Genomic DNA, 23,534 nt, shown 5'->3' on the forward strand with positions numbered 1-23,534 from the left:
AAAAAGACCGGTCCCTGGTGATGTGATGTCACAGGTGCACGGCTTGTTACAGTAATCAGAGCTGTGTGATATATAACAAGCCGGGCAACTGTGTGACATCACATGACCAGGGAGACATTTTTATCCACAGGAAGTAAACAATGAAGCTTCCTGTTGAATGTCAGCAAGCAGAGATCTAGAAAACTGTGAGCAATTGTTGCGTTTCAATAACTTTTTTTGTAACACTAACTATATCAATTATTTTTGGAAAGTGGGCAGCCTGCTTTTGAATCGTTAGGCCTTTTTGGGTGCAGTGTAGATCCAGCACAGTGGAATAAAATGAAAGCCACCATGTGCCAATGCTTTGGATGCAGCAAGAAAAGAAAATTCAAGTGCTCCATCTTCTGAGGGCAATTTATGAATGAAGATTGCCAAAAAGCAGGCAAAACATTGCCGAAAAACAAATATGGAGATATGAGAACTCCCATTTTCTATCTTCCTTGCTATTATAGTTTGAGATAGTTTTGGGCTATGTCATAGATTAATTATACTTTTTAGACTGGTAAAATGATGGACCCCCCCCCTCCTACAACAGAGACCCAATAGTAAATTATAGATTATCAATAACAGGAATTGAAGGATACTTCACACTGGACCAGTAACAATATTGTGAATCCGCACGCTAATAATTCACTGAGAAATACTTTGAAGAGGATATTTTTTTTTTTGTACAATCCTATAGAATTCTATATCATACCCTCAACTTTGATCCTAGGTGGGACAGATTGTCTGCTTTGATCCATGACAATTACGTCCCAATTTTCCACTTTTGACCACATCAAATAGGCTTAGGGTCATTAATCATGTCTTTGAAAGGACTTTATACAAAACCTCTGAGCTGCCAGGCTGTCTTAGCTCAGGAAGGTGACTTCACGTTAATTCATAAAACATAATAGCAGTTTACAAAAACCTTGTCATTATTATCATAGGGTAAAACTTATAGTTACTGGATGGGTGGGATTTATTATGTTATGAATTTTTTTTAAATTACCGGTATACAGTTTGTTTTTTTACTTTTATTTCTTATTATTACGTTCGTACCCTCAAAGGTCATAACTTTATTTAAAAAAACATTTTTTACACTTTACTTTGCTCTATTGAAACTAGGGTTTTTGTGCAGCCCCCACTACAGTTGAATAAAGTACACTAATATTGTTATTGTCTTGGCTGTCCTGGGTGTAGAACCCAGAATCCAGATGACCAGAATCCAGATGATCACTTTTTTGATCACATGATCACAGGGATAAATAGGAGCAATGGACTTGATCGAGAGCTGTGTATGAAGAACCTTAGAAGACAGAAGAGGTAAATACTGCTAGACGCTTTCCGCTAAACACTTGACTGCTCAATCGCCCCGGGTAGCCTCCAAAAGTCTGTGCGGGTTTGATGGGACCTGGACCACCAATCATAAATCTACAGAACAAGTTTATCAGTAACTTGCTTTATGGGTAAATCCCGATCAACAGGACCAAAATTGGCCTACATATAAGAAAACCCTTATAAAGACAAGATCACAGTCACTATATTAGGTCATGTCTAAAGTTGGCAATTTACTTTGCCACCAGCTGGTAAGTTATATGTGTCATCAGCATAGTGACGTACAATACAATGATGGCCACCCAGTTTTCTGCACAGAACTCAATTTTCCATTACTGAATTAGTTGGAGTGCAGGCCAGGTCATAGGTCTGAGAGCGATTATGAGCGTTACATTCGGCATCACCCATCTGGAACACACCAACAGTTTCATATGGAGCACTGGAAATTCCCTCAGCTTCCTATAAAGCCACGTCCTATCCCCGTCTCTATGAAATCCTCAGACATAATTTCCTTTGCACTAACTGCACGTATTCCTCCAATCAGTTTAGGCGGAGGATTATCAGGGATAAGAATGATTGCAGGAAGGAGAAAGGAGACTCGACAAATTACGGGGATATCTAAAATTAGAATTAAAAGCCGATTCATTCATTCATGATCCCCAAACACTAAATTGTTTTATGGGTAACATGGCAGCGTATGCTAATGTACCGCACTGAGTGAAGGTTACTATACATCATATAGGTGGCCATTGTGTATAGGATGAGAGTAATTGGTGACTCTCCTTTGTACCAAATTTCAATAAATGGATAGGACTTTGTTGCTCGATAATATATATATATATATATATATATATATATATATATATATATATATTATAAAAGGCTCATAAAATTTACTTTCTGCTGTGGCTCCGAGAGGGGGTTTAACTATATCTGATGTCTACAATGGATATGCCAACCGTGTCAACAATTTTGCCTGTAGAGATGAAAAACATGTTAAAGAGGACCATGATGACCCAAAAAGACATGTCCAATTTGAAAAAAAAAGAAAAATATCTGTTCTCCCCACAGGTTCTTGGTAACCACCACTGGAGCTCTTTTAGATCCTTCTGCTATGGTAGTGACCTCTACATAGGCACAACATGGACTTACATCAGGTTCTAGACCTTTGAGTTCAACAGATTTGTACGTTAAAGATTAGAATTTTTTAGGATTTGCTGTGGTCAAGCTGAAATATATTTGACTTAGACAACCCCTTTAACATTGATGATCTTTACCCCAAGAACAGACTACTAGAATCCCTCTAAAATTTTCTTCACTGTCATGTTCCGGCAGAACTGCTTTTAGCGACGTGAAAGAACCCGGTAGATTCTCCTTTAAAGTCCTTTTACATTACTCCCCCCTGGAAATTATTAGAGAACTTTCCCAACATATGTGTTATAGGGCACAAGTTTATGAATAGACTACTACCTATAACCATAACACTAACGTTCTTTGAGCACTACAGCATAATTATTTTATGTTGGACATATAAATGGGTCACTGTCTCATGAATTCTCTGGTACCATCTAAGCTGATGAAATTTAGAATATGTGTAATATGGGAGCCATACACCTCTATTGGGCCTTACTGTACTCCTGTATAGTTATACCTTAGTAATATTCCCCTGTATGAAGCACCATATGGTGGCACATAGAGTGGCTTAGCAATATGGAGCTGCATGTACTCTATGTACCATTATTTCCTATGTCAGCTTTCCAGTTTCCAATAGTTATTAAACATAAAAAGTGAAAATAATATTTCACTTTTAGTAAATCAGCATCTTCTTTCAAATAGCCGCACTGTTTTATACAGTACAATTCTCTCCATATAAGAAGACAGGATCAACTTGTTCCATACAGCTGGAACGTCAATACGGAACAACACAGTTACAATGTGTCCTCTGAGACAAATCGCTCCAAAGAAAGAAAACGTATAAAATCCTCAGTCGGGGGAAGGCTTGCAGATCTGGCTGGTTAAGTACACGTGAACAAGCTCACATGAGAGTGCGCCTTTCATGTAGCTGTCATTATTTGCTCTGCCAATTCACTGGTGAAAATCTGTGGTTGCTCTAGGTTTAACCCTTTCCACTAACTATGGTGTTATCAGAATAAGCATTGAAGAAAGTTGTGAGATTGCACGTCTGCACAGCAAATCCGAATTTATAACATGCTGCCTGCACATATGACAATATGCATAATCTTCTCATTGCCTCCTGCTCTATAACATCCTACTTGTAGACAGAACACTATTCATAAACTGCTCAGCTCCTCCTGCTCTATAACATGCTGCCTGCAGATATGACACTATCTGCAATCTTCCCAGCTCCTCCTGCTCTATAACATGCTGCTTGTAGATAGGATACTATGTATAATCTGCTCATCTCCTCCCGCTCTATAACATGTAGATTGTAGATAAGACACTATGCATAATCTGATCAGATCCTCCTATCCTATAACATGATGCTTGTAGATATGACACTATGCATAATTTGCTCAGATCTTCCTGCTCCATAACTTGCCACCTGCACATAGGACATTATGTATAATCTTCCCAGCTTCTCCTGCTCTATAACATGCAGCTTGTAGATAGGACACTATGCATAATCTGCTCAGCTCCTCCTGCTCTATAACATGCAGCTTGTAGATAGGACACTATGCATAATCTGCTTAGTTCTTCCTGCTCTATAACATGCTGCCAGCACATAGGACAGTTTATATCATCTTTCCAACTCCTCCTGCTCTATAACATGCAGCTTGTAAATAGGACACTATGCATAATCTGCTCAGCTCCTCCTGCTCTATAACATGCTGCCTGTAGATAGGACACTATATACAATCTGCTCAGCTCCACCTGCTTTTTTAACATGCTACATAAACTTTTAAAGGGAACCTACCACCCCGATTCTACCTATAAAGGTAGAAGGGGTGGTAGGTGGATGAATGGGACGTGAGGATAGCCCTTTTTGGGCTAATCCTCACGTCCCGGCTATCTTTTAGAAAAGTTTATTGCGGGCATATGCAAATTTATTTATGCGGCTACTGGGGCGTGGAGTAGCCGGACATGAGGCTACTAGTCGCGGCTACTCCACACCCCAGTAGCCACATTACTCCGCCTACCATTTAATCTTCGGCGTGCAGCTCCTCGTAGCTGCGCACCCTCGTCCGAGTCCCCCGGCATCTGCGGCCTACTGCGCATGCGCAGTAGCTCTGGCCCCGGAGCCGCGGCTGCGCAGCCACAGGCATGGGTTCTGCGCATGCGCAGTAGCCGTGGGACTCGGACGAGGGCGTGCAGCTATGAGGAGCTGCGCGCCGAAGATTAAATGGTAGGCGGAGTAATGTGGCTACTGGGGCGTGGAGTAGTTGCGACTAGTAGCCTTATGTCCGGCTACTCCACGCCCCAGTAGCCGCATAAATAAATTTCCATATGCCCGCAATAAACTTTTTTAAAAGATAGCCGGGACGTGGGGATTAGCCCAAAAAGGGCTATCCTCACGTCCCATTCATCCACCTACCACCCCTTCTACCTTTATAGGTAGAATCGGGGTGGTAGGTTCCCTTTAAATTGCTGCGTCTCCCTTAAAAAGATTTTTTATGTAACTATTCTACCATACATGAGGGTGGCTCTAGCCCAACCAGGGTAACCTTAGTCGTTAGAGGCAATTTACCTTTCTTTCATGATACCCACTGATATTAATCAAGTGATTAATATTATATTTTTGCTTTATTAACTACAACACGATCATTAACAAATACATGTATATTACAAAAAAGTAGAGAATATGAAAATCAAACACAAAGCTAATGTCGCCACAGAACGCTCCTTCTGAATATTTGTATACTTAGTGCGTGCCCCATGCTCTGAATTCTTGAGAAACAGAATAGAGATCTCACTCTTCTAGGTACAGATCAGATAAAGTTCCAATGTCTACAAGTAATGCTTCCTTTTCAACAGGTGAGTGACAGGTGTGTGGACAGGTGAGTGAATGAAGGATAGGCCATAAACACCTGACATAGGGTGCACCTCTGGGGCCCATACATGTATGAAGAACAGGGGGGGGGGCTCATCCTGCCTGGTATGACCGGTCAGCTCTTTCCATAACTCTTAAAGAAGTGATTAGGGAGAGCCACGTACATACGTGTCAAGGACTTATGGTGGATGTGGTGGCTTTCGCATTGAGGAAAACCTTGTGTAGGTCCAAAATAACTGGATATGTCCTGAGAGATCCCACTTTTACTGCTATGATTTGTAGAATCATACAAAGATACACAACCCTTACAGTAAATAGGTCCACATGGAAAGGGTGTCCGGACTGAAGGCATATCCTACACAGGTTCTCGTCTGCAATGGATACATAAACATAGAAGGGAGATTCATAGAAGATGTGGCTTAGTGGTTAGCATTACAGCCTTGCAGCGCTGCGGACCTGGCTTCAAGTCCCAGGGTCAACATCTGCAAACAGTTTGTATGTTTTATCAGTGTTTGCGTGGGTTTTCTCCGGGTCCTTCTGTTTCCTTCCACACTCCAAAACACACTGGTAGGTTGATTAGATTGTGAGCCCCATTGGGTACAGGGACCAGTTTGGAAAGCTCTGTGCAGCGCTGCGGAATTATTATAAAGATATATTTTGGATTGTTACTTACCACTAACTGTAGTTGTATCTGTTGTGTTTTCCAATGCATGGCAGGCAGCTAAAAGAATACCTAGAGGAAAGAACAAATCCTTCAATCAATATACATTATAGGAAGTACACAAACCAAGATATTCATATTCACTCAACCAATAATCCCAGAACGTAACCAGTCATTCTACTGATAATACACAATGTCACCATAGTAAGAGGAAATTAGAACCTCATATCTTGAATAATCACAAATATTGAATTGTCTTATATTCCTAATAACTTTTCTTTATATTATACAAAATGTTGCCTACAGTTAAAGGAAATCTACCATCAAAATCAAACATGATAAACCAGGGGCACTTACTTGTAGATCCAGGCACCATGACTGTACAACAGCCTATGAAGCTACAGCACAGAAAGGCTCTGGTAACTCCCCCCATGAGCCCTTCAGACTCATTAGCATCATTTTAAAAGTTGATTTTTAGAAGCAAGGAGAGCATGGATAACAAATATTAGAAAGTTACCACAGTCACAGTGGTTGGATCTGTGAGTAAGTGTCCCTGGTTTAGCTATGCTTTATTTTGTAGATAAAGTTAGATTTACTTTAACAATAGATAGATTATATAATATAATATAAATATAATATCAAACTTAAAAATGCACCTGTTTGTTGATCATGGATAGTAAATCTCATGCATATTTAGACTGTCTAACTCAAAGGGGTAATCCAGGAATTCTCATTATTAAAAAATTACTTGCATCGGTCGCCCAGGAGGGAAACCCAGCTGTGAAGTTTGTTACTACCAGTCATCTATCATACGTAAAGCCCGAGATGAGTGAAACGTGGCTCCTTCAATCTCCCTCTAGGGACTTATACTGTATAATATGTAATGTTTGTTTTCCACTTTATGCCAAGATGGAGTCATCATGATGTCTGTGTTGTTGCTTGTACAGTCTACATCGAGACCTTCCCAGCCAAGTTTTTGAAAAGCCAAAAACTGAAATTAAACGATCATTATAAAAGGCAGAATAAACTTATTGAGAAATAGACATGGTTGATAGGAAGATTTGATTAATGTTAGGCTACATTCATGGCACCCATTGCCGTCTATGGGGGACGTATATGTGTATCTATACGTCGGACGTATATATACGTCCCCAAACGTTTGTGTGAAGGTAGAACCATAATCACACATTTGTACAGCAAGTTTATGGATCAAGTGCGATGAAGACCACAATCTTATCTGATATTCTTCAGAGGGCGATTAATATAAAACTTCTTCATTTAGTTGGTTGGGCAATTCTTCATGGTGTCAGGATAACAAAGATTGCCTCACACATTGGAGAACTTGTCATGTCCTGCATATATGGACAACCTATTGTCCTAGGTGCAGAAATTGGAAATTGGGACAATTTCCATTTTATAACTTACAAATATTGAACATTTACATCTGAAGTTTCAACACAGTTTACGGTTCATTGATGGGTTTCTGGTATGTGGACACTTTTTGATTAACTTTTTGGTAAGAAACTTTCCAATACTGTAATAAGAATAACTTTGGAGCGTGGAGTGTTTGGAGTGTCCAAATCAAGATTCACTCCGATTTTGATATATTGACACTTGACAAAGCATGGTTTACTCAAAATTCAAGAAGAAAAATTCCTAGTCTTAGGGTTTTTTGGGAAAAAACTGTTCCAGGCCAGCTGTTTCAACAATGGAAAAGGACACGTATGTTGGTCTGATCAAACGGACTGCATGCATCGGACAGAAATATGATGCAAGGACTCTTCCTCTGCACTGTGCACTGCTGGAACTATATCAGTTCTTACAAAAACAGCACAGAGTCCTTGCATCATATTTCTTATGTTGCAAGGATCAATGTTTTTCAGTCCTAGGGTTGATATCAACATGCGGGTTCATTTCCACAGGCTGCACACGTTCTACATGTTAGTAGTTACGGTGACTTGGTGGTAAATGTTGCCTATTCATTCAAAATACGTTAGCAAGTTACACATCTTATAATATGATCTATGCACAAACCACCAAAGCTAATCTGTAGAAAGCCCATAAAATCATAATTATATTTCCTATTGTCTTAATGGAGGAAGTCAGGTGAGGACAATATAAACTTCATTTTTTCTCCCGAGCATAGCGATCTAAACCTTCTAGACATTAAACGGCAACAGTTTGATCTCTCGCCAAGAAATCTGTTTGGATGTTTCCCCTTAAGGTGAAGAAAATTCCCAGCTAGCAGTTTAATCCTATTTTTAATGCTGTATTTAACCCTTTAAACATATCACAGCTGGCTGCCATTGGCCTCTATGCAAATATTCCTGGGACCACTGAAAACGTAGTATGAAAAAGTTCATGTTCAAGTTTTTGAATTCGTATAGATGTTATTACTATGTTACTTAGTTGCATAGACATGGAAGACACAGCCATCTACGCTGCATCGAATTCGGTTGGGAAAACCTCTGTCGGTTACTAATTATCTTCTGTGTCACACTAATGAGATATTGAAAATATGCTAATGTTAGCTCAATTAATATAATTAAGCACGCCACTTAACATGCAAGAAAACACTGAGCACATATAAGGACTTAAAGTGATCATATAACACAAGTTCTCCTATTCATCATATTTTCTACATTTACATATCTGTTTATACATAAACTTTCTGCTGGAGATGATCTATAGCTGACCCCGATAGTTTAAGTTCTAATATGCCATCCTTTGTAGATACCACAGCATCCGGGCAACAGGGTTCCCTCCTATTATGACAGCTAGGGGCCGAGTGGAAACCTCAGGTCCAACTTTAGATATTCGTATTATTAACATGGTAGCAAAAGTTATTGGTGTCAGAAGATGGCACCACATTTTTACTACTTTGGAACACATTTTAATTGTCATTTTTATCACATAGGGCAGTGGTGGTGAACCTATGGCACAGGTGGCACTCGGAGCCTTTTCTGTGGGCACCCAGGTCTTCACCCCAACACAGAATTTGCCAGCTAGGACTCAAGGCTTCCTCCTGTGATCCAATACGTTACATGCTCAGCGCTATTTGGCTGCTAGGACTAAAGGAGGAGCAAGAAGGTGTGGACAGAGATGGATTGTCTTTGAAGCTCCTGCTCTGGGTCCCCTGATCCTTCCTCTTTAGGGGACCCTGAAGGGAAGCTACAATCCAATTTCTCCATCATCTTTCTATTGTGTTGGTGAACTCAGGTCGCCAATATGATTAAAATCTGTGATACAGCAGGGATCAGTAAGTTACTACTTAAATTGTCTTATTGGCAATTTGCAACATAAGTGGGTTTTGGTTGTAGCCTGGGCACTCTGTCTCCAAAAGGTTCGCTATCACTGACATAGGGGCACATTTCCTAACGGTGCCAGTTTTCTGTTGGATTTTGCTTGTTCCTTTAGGTGCAAACTGTTTGCATAGGTGTTTAAGAAGTTCCTGCAACCATTTTGTGTTGCTGCTGCACTATTCTTAATGCGGCACAAATTTTTGCACTGAAGGGGGCTTTCCGGTGCTCTGGCGCCCCAGATTCAACATGCAAAGTCAGACTGAAGTGTGTCGCACGGCCCATGTTAGAGGTGCAGCAAAAAAGTGCACTCTGTCGGAGCAGTGCAGAAGGTGCCAAATTCAGAAATCCATATACATAGTGCAGTTTGCACTGTTATTAGTAAATGTGCCCCGTAGTGTATAATGTAAAAACGAAATAATGATTTTTAACCATTCCACCCAACAAATTATTATTTTTTAAATTACATTTATGCTGCTGAATGTACAAACTAATGAAAAAGTAAGGGAAGATGCAGCTGCTGAGCCCTAACGGTAAACCCACACATCTGTCCCTACCTACTTGCCACTCCTACCCTAGATGGTAGGTGAAAATTGGGCGATGTTCCCTTCCTGCATCAACATGAAACACAGACACGAAAACAGGGCAAAACAAAACACAGGAAGGTTTTACCAATATGGGAGAAAACAAAGATGACTACTCAGAACATGTAAAGAATCAAACAGCTGGTAAGGAGATGAGCAAAGATCAGCAAGACCCAAAGTAATACAGAAAATGCTCTCCAGAGAAGACTTATAGCAAACACAAATAAGAGGGAAAATTAACTTCTTATGGGATGTAAGAGTCCCAGTGTAGGCCTGATTGGATCAGCTTCCCCCAACCTCTACCCAAATAGAAAATGGACCAGTAGTCAATGGAGTAAGCATCTGCTCATCACAACTAGCTCAACCATCTGCAGCCCAGGAAACAGATGGATGTAGTGGACTTAAGTTAAGCCAGCCAGGAGTGTAATAAGGCAGAATTCAGACTAGTGCAAGAAAGACATTAAGTAAGTCGAAAATCAAAGTTGACAGCACTGGATGGTACTGGATAACACTAGAGCTCCAACAGGCACTGATGTTACATCTGTCCTGAAAAATAGCTCTTACATGGCTCTTGAAAGTTTAAGTCTCCAAGGCATTAAACATTGGTTAGATTCTTCTACGCTAAAGATGGACCGTTTTTAGCCACACAATGAGGTGCTTATGTTATATTTAAGGTCATGATTCAGGCAAATGGCTTATTTTCAGTTGCCTTGAAATCTACTAAAAAACTAACACCGCTGCTGATCCAATTTCTGAAATCTCTTTCCCAAATTTTTGAACTTCCATTCACAGGCTATAGATATACACCTCCCTAATGTTGTGCCAAATGTCTCCTTCCGAGTGAACGATTCCCTTAATGTGCTCATTTTATTTCATCAGGTAAAACTAACTCCATGGAGCGATCATTTTTCTTCCACCGTCTCCTTCAGCTAATTACATTGCCACCATTAGCCAAGCCAAACAGGAGAAGGAGAAAGGTCCTGGTTTACTTGTGCTGCATGTAACTGCTGGAGAGGTGGCTCAGGGCTTCTGCTCCGCGCCTTTGAAGTGGTTGGACCTGGCTTGTGCCAAGTTGTGAAGAAGTTTATGTCTCTTGACGGGTATGTTTTGAGTGCAAGCGCAACGCAGTAGGCTGCATCCAAAAAAAAAAAAAATCATATAGATTTAGGTGATGTGATTTAACTCTTTCACAGGTTGGAAGGGATCCATATTTTTTTTAGTTATATAGGCGATGAGTGAGCAGCTTTATAGCTAAGTCATTACCTGACTGTTAAAGGTAAGGTCACTTTTAACGCTGTAATTCTCAGAAGTATCCCATTCATTTACATAGTAGAGAAACTAGTTTTTAAATACCAGCTTAATCCCAGATTGTACGTATTACATAATGTGCATTATGTTCCCAGGGACACTGCATAAGAAAGATGCAAGTCTTCTTACTAGTACTCGAATGTATGGTGGGGCCATTCCACCACAGTATTAAAGACCCTCAAAAGTATCTGTTGGTGCTGAGTTTGGTGCCAGTCATTTATGGGTAGATTCACAAATAACCGATTAGGCATCATTATCATATGATCTGTAGTTGGAAGAAGAAAAGAAGTTTATGGTGGTCTTCAACCCTTCAATCCTACCCTTAGGAAAGGTCATTAAAGGGGTTGGCAACTTGACCTCATGCTTTTTGTAATGTGTGTGTAAGTATGGGGGGCAGGCTATTAGATAATTTACCAATATACATCTATTAATTGTTCTGCTCCGCTTTTTTGATATGTAAAGTGAAGCCTCCGGTCTTTTACCTCATCAGCCAGAGATTCCTGACCATAAAATGGCTGCAGATGGAGGGTCATGTGATGATAACAACTGCCTTGCCAGGACCTTAATCTGATAAATACTATCATAAGGTCATGGCAGGGTGATTGCTCATTGGCAGAGATCACATGACCCTCCATCTGAGGCCATTTTATGGACAGGATGTCTGGATGATGAGGCAAAAGACAGGAGGCTTCACTTTACATATCAAAAAAGCAGAGCAAAAATTTTAAGTACCTACAAGTACATTACAAAAAGCATGGCCATACCCTTTAATATTAGATCTGACATCAAGCTCCAATGTTCAGCTCTTGAGCGTGGCCTCTGCTTTCGCCAGGACTGTATTGTCATGGCCATCGATAACAAGGCCTGGTTATAGCTCAGTGAAGAAGAGATAGAGAAAACCTTGGACGGTGCCTAAGGTAATAATGTAGGGCTTTGTACAGACAACACAAAGCTAAGTGTGCACATCTTCTGAACCCATTGGGGCACATTTACTTACCCGGTCCATTCGCATTCCGGCGGTGGCTTCTCCGACGAGTGTTCGGGTCTTCCGGTGATTCATGAAGGTCCTGCGCCCGATGTCCACCAGGTGTCACTGCTGCACCGAAGTCCGCCGAGGTGCCCCGGAGTTAATCATCTTCATCGTGGTGCATGTGGGTATGACCCGTGCGACCAATTTTTTTTTTAAATGCGGCAGTTTTTCCGAATCCGTCGGGTTTTCCGACGGCCACGCCCCCGATTTCCGTCGCGTGCATGCCAGCGCCGATGCGCCACAAACCGATCGTGTGCGCCAAAATCCCGGGGCAATTCAGGGAAAATTGGCGCAAATCGGAAATATTCGGGTAACACGTCGGGAAAACGCGAATCGGGCCCTTAGTAAATGACCCCCATTGGGTTCAGGCATACATCAGATTCCCACCATCTCATCATGTTTCTTTCATGACCCAGTGTGGTGGCATCATCCAGAAAATCAACTTTGAAGTGAAATGTACATTGGTTGCATAAAGTCAAGGAGGCGGAGATTTTAACACTGAAGTCAAGCGGTTTCTGTTCCTCAGAAAGCCTCCTTTAATGTAATTGATCACAGAGGAGAAGGCGTTCTGAGCTCCCTTCCTTGACTTCAGTGTCAAACTCTCCTACTCCTTGACTTTATACAACCAATTCACACATCGCTTCAAAGTTGATTTTCTGGTTGATGCCACCACCCTGGACCATGAAAGAAACAATAACTGGAAGGTGTTCTGCTGCTTGACAATATTCTGGCAATGGTTTATTAGGTCCATTTCTGATGACAGGTTCCATTTAACACTTATTATATGTAATCGATCTGATTTGCTCAATTTGATCTTAGTCCAGCAAAACATCTAATTCTAGCCAAGTACCAAAAGTAAGCCATTCGTCCTTCATCAATCACAGCATCTCTTCAGTGCTATCCACCCGTCCCAGTTTATGATGATCCAAGGAAAAGTTGGCAGTCTCACAGATGTAATGACTGTTTTTATGAAGGAAAATCACCTGCAATTTCGGAAAGTCGCTAAGCTCCCGTCCTCTGATCTAGTTTACTCTGGAGACAATCCAGCCAATGTCGCACACACAGCTCTTCCCTAATATTATGTACAGGCAATTTTCCCGTTGAATTCCAGGCCATGCATTCAGAAGATGAGTGACAGCAAAACACCGACTATAATTTGCATGTATGAAATTCTGTCTAACAAGCTTGACAGATAACATTCCACAGTCTCAGATCAAATGCCATGAAAGGTAGCAATTATTTGACAGGTATCACGTGTAGTAGCATCAGATCTGCAATTTAAAGAGACAGCAGAGAAATTAATCTCACTTGCTTGACCATCTAGCTGGCCTGTCTCCTGATGTAATAAACTGTCTCCAAATGGGATCTGTCAGTGTGATGTACTTTCTTAGATAATCACAGAATATAACAAAGGTTTACAAAGACAAATAGCAAAATCAATGGTTTACCAGTAACACGCAGAAAGCACCCATAAGACCCAAACTAATCCATACAGGATATGAATCTCCATAAAAAATGATGTTTAGTCATCAAACACCCACTTTTAAAGGAACCTGGTAGGTTGTCGATAATCTTATATATGCCTTATCTATGGGCAGCATGTTATAAAGCAGCAGGAGCAGAGCACATTTGAACAGTATCCTATCTGCAGGCTAGTGATGGGTCGTTCGCGAACAAGCCGGCACAAAAAACCAGCTCATTCATGTGAACTAAAACCCCGCCCCTAAATGGCTCACCACGCCCCCTTTAACCCGGAAATATCGGGAATATAGGAAACCGTTCAGGAGCCGGAAGAGCCGGCTCTTCTTAGTGAGCTGAACCTAATGACCCAGATCACTAAGAAGAGACGGAATTCCTATCACTACTGCAGGCAGCATGTTATAGAGCAGAAGGAGTTGAGCAGATTGTACATAGTGTCCTATCTGCAGGTAGTTTGTTATAGAGCAGGAGGAGCTGAGCAGATTGTACACAGTGCCCTATCTTCAGGCAGATGACTCACTTAACGCTGCCCCTAATAGGCTCACCACGCCCTCTTTAAATCAATAAAATTGGGTTAAAAGTGGTGTGGTGTTAGTGACTTGCTGGACTGAGGCTAACTATAATATATTTAATATGGAGCAGTTCAGGAGCCAGAAGACTCGGCTCTTATTAGTGAGCGGAGCCTAATGATACAGATCACTAATAAAAGCCAGAATTCCAATCACTAATTTACAAACTGTTTCCCTGCTCTATAACATGCTGCCTGCAGATAGGACGCTATGTACAATCTGCTCAGCTCCCCCCTGCTCTATAACATGCTGCCTGCAGATAGGACACTGTGAACAATCTGCTCAGTTCCCCTTGCTCTATAACCTGCTGCCTGCAGATAGGACACTATGTACAATCTGCTCAGCTCCCCCCTGCTCTATAACATGCTGCCTGCAGATAGGACACTATGTACAATCTGCTCAGCTCCCCCCTGCTCTATAACATGCTGCCTGTAGATAGGACACTATGTACAATCTGCTCACCTCCTCCTTCTCTATAACATGCTGCCTGTAGATAGGACACTATGTACAATCTGCTCAGCTCCCCCCTGCTCTAAAACATGCTGCCTGCAGGTAGGACACTATGTACAATCTGCTCAGCTCCTCCTGCTCTATAACATGCTGCCTGTAGATAGGACACTATGTACAATCTGCTCAGCTCCTCCTGCTCTATAACATGCTGCCTGCAGATAGGACACTATGTACAATCTGCTCAGCTCCTCCTTCTCTATAACATGCTGCCTGCAGATAGGACACTGTATACAATCTGGACAGAGCTGGAACACTTTGAGGATTTACTTAGAAGTCTTTTAACTCTCATTTCACAAACAGAAAACTAGACGTCTTGGCTTGAATGAATTTCCTCCCTTACAGTCATCTTTTATATTTGTGATGTATGTACTGTTTACCGCTAAGACTCTAGGAAAACTGTGGCCCACAAATGGCCTTTTGTCAGTCCTACCCAGCCGAGAGGTAGCCAATATAGTATTAGGGGGTCACCTGCTTCCCTAGAATTTATGGAAAGTGTACATTTATCATATCATATGCGATAAGCAGTCAAATCATGAGTCACCTCTAAACTTAAAGGGAACCCTCAGGTTCAGGTAGGGTATAAAATATCCCTTATAGAATTCCCTATTTCATGTAAAATCTCACACATTTACCTATAAAAAGTCTCCTCCAATGTCATAATAAAATAGAACGTATAAAGGTAAGATCGTAATTTTCTTATTGGTAATTGACTTCTAGTTTTGACTCCAAGTCCACAACGATTCCTGTGCATGGCATAAAGTAGTAAATGAGTGATTTCACTTTGGACTATGTTCTGCCTCTTGAATGAACGGTCTATGATCACTACACACCCCGATGTGCAAGAAAAGTGATGTGACAGCAACTAAAACAACATAAAGGTCAATTTCACTCTGTCTATAAATACTACGTATTGACTACAAAGTAACAGCGGAGCGTCTCTTCGCTGACCTTTGTATCCTTGTTGTGCTCAATACTAAACAGGTTACTTTGTATAGCACCTCTCATGTCACCGCCATGAGCTGTAAGGTGTGGGACCTGGACACGGTTCTGCAGACAGTCCACTCCCACCGGTGACTCAAGCCAGATACACCGCCCTCTGCTCTCATTCCCAAAGAGGGGAGTTGTCACTAAACATTGTCTCCCTGACCGCCTCCCAGCCACGTGCTTCCAGGACAGAGAAACCTGTGAGAAACTGCTATCAGAGGAATGCACAAGTCTAGGTGAGACATTCCCACCCGGCTCAGCAGGAGAACGCATGAGCCAGCAGCCTGAAATTACTGCTATTACTGCTATACTCTGTATCCACTTACACGGAAAAACACATTTCCTACAAAAAAAAATCTATCAGTCATTATGTATTCAACCGTATTCTATTCCGCACATTCGTCTGTTCCGAGGAAAGTTGGGTCATGTGGGAACGGCCATTATGTCACCACCATGAATACATTCCATCTTTCGCAAGTCAACGAGGGGTAGACAGGTCTAGATTTGTCACAGAATATTTCCCGTTCCCAAGAAGATATGCTGTGTACTCATCAATCCACTGGACTCACAGACTATGGGTTCATGATGAATGTTGCATCACTAGGAGAAAAGCTTAACAGGTTACATGAATATTGCCGCCATTGTGAGTCAAACCCGTCATATTGGAATAGCTTAAAGGAGCCTTCCAATATAGGCGGTGTCTTTTCCCATAAGCTTTTAGCTCATCAATACAGAAGGCCTCACTGTCACTAACAATGCACCACAATACCTAATAATAACAATTCCTTTATTTATAAAGAGCACACAGATTATGCAGCGGTGCACAGAGTTTGCCAAATCAGTCCTTGTCCCAATGAGGCTCACAATCTAATCAACCTACCAGTATGTTTAGGAGTGTGGGAGGAAACCGGAGGACCCAGAGGAAACCCACGCAAACACGGAGAGAATACCTGCCCCGATAACCAAAAGCTATATGTTCCTATATCTTTTTCTTCCTCCTTTCAAAGTCATTATTCTGATGTGTTCGCCCATTATGTCCCAAAACCCATTGAGGTAGGGACATTTTAGTTCCGCCCCATGGTATTTTTGAGTGGCAGAGTTGGCAGCCCTATTTGGGATTGTCAGCCATTGTTCCACTAATACTAACTAGGCTGAGTAAATGGCTGCCTCCAGCATGTGTAACTAATGGGTGGACTATAATATAATTTTACACAAAAATCTCTAAATATTTAACAGGCCTCCAATAACACCATTGTATTGGTATTCCAGGAGAGTCATACAAGACTGTTTAGCTATGTATATATATATACACACCGTAATATACATTTTTATGTTCTCCAGTCACCTGAACATAATAAACATACCATTATCATGACTTCTCTAAACCTTGGGAGGGACTCTGCCTGACTGGGATATTAGCTGACACTCACACATTACAGGCGCTTTCACATTTTACTGGGCCGGTCCTATAAAACCCTAACATCTGCTGGTGCGCGTCACTCGTTTTATGCCGTGTTATAAGATGGTAAAAAAAAGGACTATTCTTTCATAAAATGTGGGGTAGTGATCCTGTATGTAACTGAGCTACGGGCAGAGAAACTCAATCTCCAAAGTTTTAAAAGCTAGCCATAGATTTGAAGGAAATTTACCACACGGATGAAACACCTGTAAACCAAGCACACATACATACTGGCGTGTACCTCCTGAAACAGAATCTGTTCTTCTTTTTGCTTCTAATAGTTAGTTTTTGAGAAAAACAACAATGTTACAATTACAATATAATACTGTACAAGAAGGTCCGGTGCAGCGCATACCTGGGCAAGTGCCGGGGCCCAGAGCTGTACATAAGGAATCCATGGAGGTCAGGGGGGCTGTATCTAATAATTCCATAAGGGATGAGGAGGGCTTTATATAAAATAGCCATGTGGGGCTGTATATAAAATAACCATGTGGGGCTGTATATAAAATAACCATGCGGGGGCCGATTGGTATGATTAGGGAATATTTCAGATAACAGGAGACTGTTTTAGTTTTGGAATTTTTAATGCCGCCATGTGAGTTCATTGCAAAGGGGCCCACCGTCGCTCAGGGGCCTACTGAAACCTGGAGCCGACCCTGTGTACATGGCTACACAGAGAGGTGTACAATTGTAGATAATTTCCATATTCCTATCAGTGGTCTGCAGCTTGTATGTTCTTTCTCTCTTTGTAGTTAGTTTGCATTACCTGCCTCAGCGTTCACAAAACCATTGCAAAATGTTGCAGTTTTTACAAGGTGCCCTAAAACACGATACCAGGAAGTGTTAAAATGCTCTAGCTGAGAAACTACAGGCAGTCCCCGGGTTACGTACAAGATAGGGTCCATAGGTTTGTTCTTAGGTTGAATTTGTATGTAAGTCAAAATTGTATATTTTATAATTGTAGCTCCAGACAAATTATTTTTTTTTGCCCAAGTGACAATTAAAGTTTCAAACTTTTTTGATATAATGGGACCAAGAATTATAAATAAAGTTTCATTAAAAACACTTTTAAGCTGACTATTGCCATCTGGGACTATAGTAATATCCAGAGAGCTTCACCGTCCGTCTGTAACTAGGGGCCGTCTGTAAGTCAGGTGTCCTTAAGTAGGGGACCGCCTGTACTACTGTCTGGAAAGTCTTATACATTTGTGACTGAATTTTTGAGTTAATCCATAAAAACTGCTAAAAACCCTGAAAGTTGGAAATGTGTTGAAAAAAAAAACAATTCATGTGGGAAATCCTACACTGTTTCCGAGCTGCTACATGTGACTGCTGTAACCAATCACTGGCCTCAGCTACTATAGGATTTACTACAAATGATGTCCTCATTGGACAGGTAGAGGATTTACCAGGTGAGCTGTAATATAATGAATGGGCTGGGTGCCATTGGTTCCTGGTGGTGTTTTTCGGATCACTGACCCCACACTATGTTGTGTTTCCTATTATAAAGCCAATAATGTGCCTCTTATGTACAACAGCTACTGGTATGTTATTGTAACCTGTATCAAAAAATACCAAGAATATTTTCAGAAAAGTACATATCATTGGGAGGCTGATAGGTTCTTTTTAGATACTTTTAGATAATATATAGTCCTGTCACACCAGGAAATGCCTTACAATATAATATTCGGTAGCCCTCAGGAGAGGCGCCATACAATGACTAGGTATCATTACGCCAAGGCCCATTGTATGGTTCTCAATGGTTCCTTCCTCATGTACATTACATTATAAGACTCAGAGATGTAAAGTGATACCAAGCAATTCACAAAAACCTGGAACTATCCCTGGACTTCAAGGAAGGAGGGAAGGGGGGGCACAAATGTTGTACATTTAGTGACCAAAAATCTGTGGGTAGTGAAGATATTCATACAGGACCAAACACGCACACAGTCCAACATCCTGCACACTATACACCAATCCTCATCATTTATCAAAGGAGAAGAATTCGGCTATGCTAAACATATACTGAAAAGTTTATCAAGTGATCAGTTGAGATGAACTCCTCATCCCAAAAAGGAAAAAGCTCCTTTAAGCAGAAGGAGTCCTTTTATGTCTATTCAGGGCCATAACCCATTCGGGGGGGTGGACACGTATTGATTACAAATTGATGATCTATTCGTAAAGGAAAACAAGCCAGGGACACTTACCCCCTCCCACGGTGTCCTGATACTTTCTGGTGTCCCCAGTTTATCATGCTTGATTTTGATTTCCTTTAAAGGGGCAGGCGGATGATAAAAATAAATAAAATAGCCGATATGTGGCCCCAAAGGTCACATAAGGGGGAACAATGACGTTCAGTGTCACCATTCATGTTCCAGACACCACTGGTCGGCCGCAAGGGTCATTGGATCCACAGCCAGTCTACACAAAGCAATGTGGGGGGCTGGTCTGCGGAAATGGGGAGCAAAAGCTGGTTAAATATGTTGTCTATTTTTTGAGTCCAGATGTGTCCATACACTGATGAATGTTATTTGAACCAGAAAATTTCAGTATGGAGGTATTTGGATTCTCCCTCAAAAGTAGATACAGCTACTTCTTCCTCTCTCTATTGAGAACACATGCACACTCGGCTGCACATTTGTATGGGGGTTTGGATGGAATAGCCTTTCATATGTAACCAAAACAAGGTTGCGGCTTTTCTGTATCTCAAGCATATAACATCCCTATCTTTGAATGAAAGGAGTCCTGAAGTTTTACATTAAAAAGGTTATTATTGGAGGCACCATTGCTTATCTTTTATAACGTACATTGGTCTCACATCATGGTATTGTTTAGAGATGTATTATGAAGTGGGTTTCCCCCAGTAGTGGATTATAATATGGGCGGTAGCCCAGGGCCCATGGCCACCCAAACACCCCAATTTTATACTCAGAAAGACCAATGAAATCCTTGTACATCTGTTCCTGCTCGCAATACACATGTACACTAGAGCCATTTCAGGACCATTAAAGGTCCTACTAAGGTCCTGAGACTGAAGATTAAAAGCAGGCAGAAGGGACGCATCCTCCATACATCATGAAGCTGATTCTAGTACCATATGTAGGAAGTGACTTCCAGACTTGTAGAGCCTATAATATTCATACAGCCCAGGGCCCATGGCAGTCATGATCCACCTGTGGTTGCCCCTATAAGTAGTGGTTCTTTGCTTTAGAAGACTTCTAGTGAAGTGTAGCTCCCAACCAAACTTACAGCACGGTATATTACATTCAATAAATAGAAGTTTCTTTAAGAACTTTAATAATCCAAAGTGTCGCCACTTAGTAACTCGCCTCTTGTCACCAGTATATTATGGCAGGGAGTAAAGCCAAGTTTCAGTGGCAAAAGTTGTTTCGCACGAAGAATAGTGCAACCGCAACACGAAAGGGTTGTGTGCAACACTTATGTGGTGCAGACACTTCTTAAATACATGTGCACATGAAATAACGTGCAAAGTCCGTCAGAAAACTTTAGTAAAGGTGGGCCGTACATCGAGAGATATGAATACACGGTATTACTTATCTCAATCTGAACTTGAATTACAGCATCTCTTCCACTCCGGAGCTGCACTCTTACTTCTGCAGGCTTCAGAGCTGAAATTCCCCAGCATTTCACATTGACACAGAGGATTATCTAGTGATTTAAAATATTGGGGCACATTTACTTACCCATCCCGTCGCGATCCCCGAGGTGCGTTGTCCGACGAGGATTCGGAGCTGCCGCGATTCACTAAGATTGTGCGTCCAATTTCCTGCACCTATCACTTCCCCCGCTGAGGTCCACCGGAGTTCACCTTCTTCTTCCCGGTGCATGTGAGTGCTAATCTTGCGACACAACACGACACGTAAGATTACGACATCTTACGGTTTTTCCAAATCAGTCAGTTTGTCCAACGTCCACGCCCCCCGATTTGTGTCGCATGCAAGCCGGCGCCGATATGCCAAAAACCCGGGGCAATTCAGGGCAAAACGGTAAAAAGTTGGGAAACCCGACGGAAATGCGGTGTTCGGACCCTTAGTAAATGTGCCCCATTGTCCAGTTACAAAATCCATAGGATAGTGGATGACTTGCTGATCGGTGGGACCTCTGAGGGTCTGTTGTACAACAAATAAATGGGATGTCCTGTTAGACATGTGGACCCCATTCACTGTCTATGGTACTAATGGAAGTACCCGGTTACTGCGTTCAGCTATCTCCGTCAATGTCAAAGACATGAATAGAGCAGCAGGCATATGAGCCACTGGCTAATCTGTTCATTTGGGGTATAATCTCATGATCTGTGCACTGAACAACCCCACCGCATAGTATTACCTTTAATTAAGTTTTACACTGTAATAAAAATCGACAAGTATCTCACTCGGTATTGCTTATCTGTAGATGGATAGTGTCCTATACAGGTATTCTGAGCACTACGTAAGGTCAGACATGGTAGCCATATTGAATTGTCTGTATCCATATGTTACACCCAGAACCCAGGATCATACCGAACTAAGCGTTTAGCTTCTATCTATCCAGGAAACATGCACAAAAGGTGCATATGCTTGTGTTACGGATTGCAAATCTAATGCCACCTGACCCTTTTTGACCACAGCGTGAGGGCCAGGGAATTTATATGGTTAATGCTTACAGGTAGCTGCAGAAGGTCAGGGGTTAATTTCCTCTCCAGGATGATTGCTGGTTTTAATATCACCGAATTAAAAAACAAACAAGAGAGAAGGAGCCGCACCTCTCCTGTCATCCTTTCTCTGAGTCACCGGGAGATGCCACCAAGGAAATAGAAGTGTTATGTTTCCCAGTACAAAATTAGCTGGTGGTTGATGGGGGAAGACAGGGTCGGCTCCAGGTTTCAGTAGGCCCCTGGGCGACAGAGCCTCAGTGGGCCCCTTTGCAGTAAACTAATGTGGCGGCATTAAAAATTCAGAAACCAAAACAGCCTCCTGTTCCCTAAAATATTCCCTAGTTTATCATACAAAACAGCTCATGGTTATTTTATTTAAGCATCCCTCACCCCCAATGGATTAATTAGATACAGCCCCCTTCACCCCTATGGATTCATTAGATACAGCCCCGCTCACCCCCTATGGATTCATTAGATACAGCCCCCCCTTTGCCCCCTATGGATTCATTAGATAAAGCCCCCCTCACCCCCTATGGATTCATTAGATACAGATCCCCCTTGGCCCCTAATGGTTATTTTATATAAGCCCCCCACACACCCTATGGATTCATTAGATGCAGCCCCCTCAATCCCAAGGATTCCTTATGTACAGTCTTATGTGGCCCCCCCAGCAGCTCTGGGCCCGGTTTAATGGTCCTATGTCCAGTGCTAGCACCGGCCCTGGAGGAGGATGTGCGCTGTTATAATTTTCCAGGGTATCATGAGACTTTTTATGACATTGCACCCAATTATGTTCATTCTTACTCATCTGGGAAGTACAAAAATCATTACTGGGATTATTATGAGATTTCCAGGTGGAGTATCATTATTCATTGAAGGTAGGAGCTGCAGGCCGGGTAGTAAAATAAGCAGTCACTTTACTGAGATTACAAGAGCAATTAATGACCAGTAATACAACTTCTCATCCAAACCTTAACCCTAAGGCTGCCCCTACACATTACATTGCTGCTATTCCTGCCTGACTCTAGGAAACGTTCAGACTTTATAGGGTGGAGTAGTATAAGATGTAGTGGTGCCCCTGTACCCACATGGCATCCATAACATAGTGCTCATGCTTCATGTTTATGTGGGTTTCTTCCGGGTCCTCCGGTTTCCTCCCACACTCCAAAACATACTGGTAGGTTGATTAGATTGTGAGCCCCATTGGGGACAGGGAATGATTTGGCAAGCTCTGTGTAGCTGCGTAATGTGCGTGCGCTATATAAATAAAGGAATTATTATCAGCACGTGCCTACATATACCCCATCTTAAAGGGAGTCTAGCAGCTGTTTTTACTAATCCAACCAAACTCCTTCAGAGCAGCGTTCCAGCGTTATCTTGGCAATAAAGTGCTTTTTTATTCACACATAGAATAAGATACAATGATTCGTCTCCTCATTGGAGATATTTTTAAGCTCAAATGAGGAACTTAAATGTATCTTTTAATATGGGAGAATAAAAAACAATCTGTCATCAAGATAATGCTGGAGCGCTGTTTTCATGGAGTAGGGTTGGATTATTTTGCAGTGCCCTTTGGGTCAGGTCTGTTAAAGCTTGCACCCGTATTGGGGCTAGAACGGCTTCTTTGTTTCT

General features: G+C 41.8%; 1 protein-coding gene across 1 annotated transcript in view; it reads right to left on the minus strand.

The window, feature by feature from the left end:
- TGFA (transforming growth factor alpha) overlaps nt 1-23,534 on the minus strand; it is a 51,934-nt gene that overhangs the window by 23,028 nt on the left and 5,372 nt on the right. The window contains exon 2 of the mRNA XM_072148857.1: nt 6,039-6,098. Coding sequence (XP_072004958.1) covers nt 6,039-6,098 — 60 coding nt within the window. The remainder of the gene's footprint in view (nt 1-6,038; nt 6,099-23,534) is intronic.

This window comes from Engystomops pustulosus, chromosome 4, assembly GCF_040894005.1.
Source record: "Engystomops pustulosus chromosome 4, aEngPut4.maternal, whole genome shotgun sequence".
Taxonomy (NCBI): domain Eukaryota; kingdom Metazoa; phylum Chordata; class Amphibia; order Anura; family Leptodactylidae; genus Engystomops; species Engystomops pustulosus.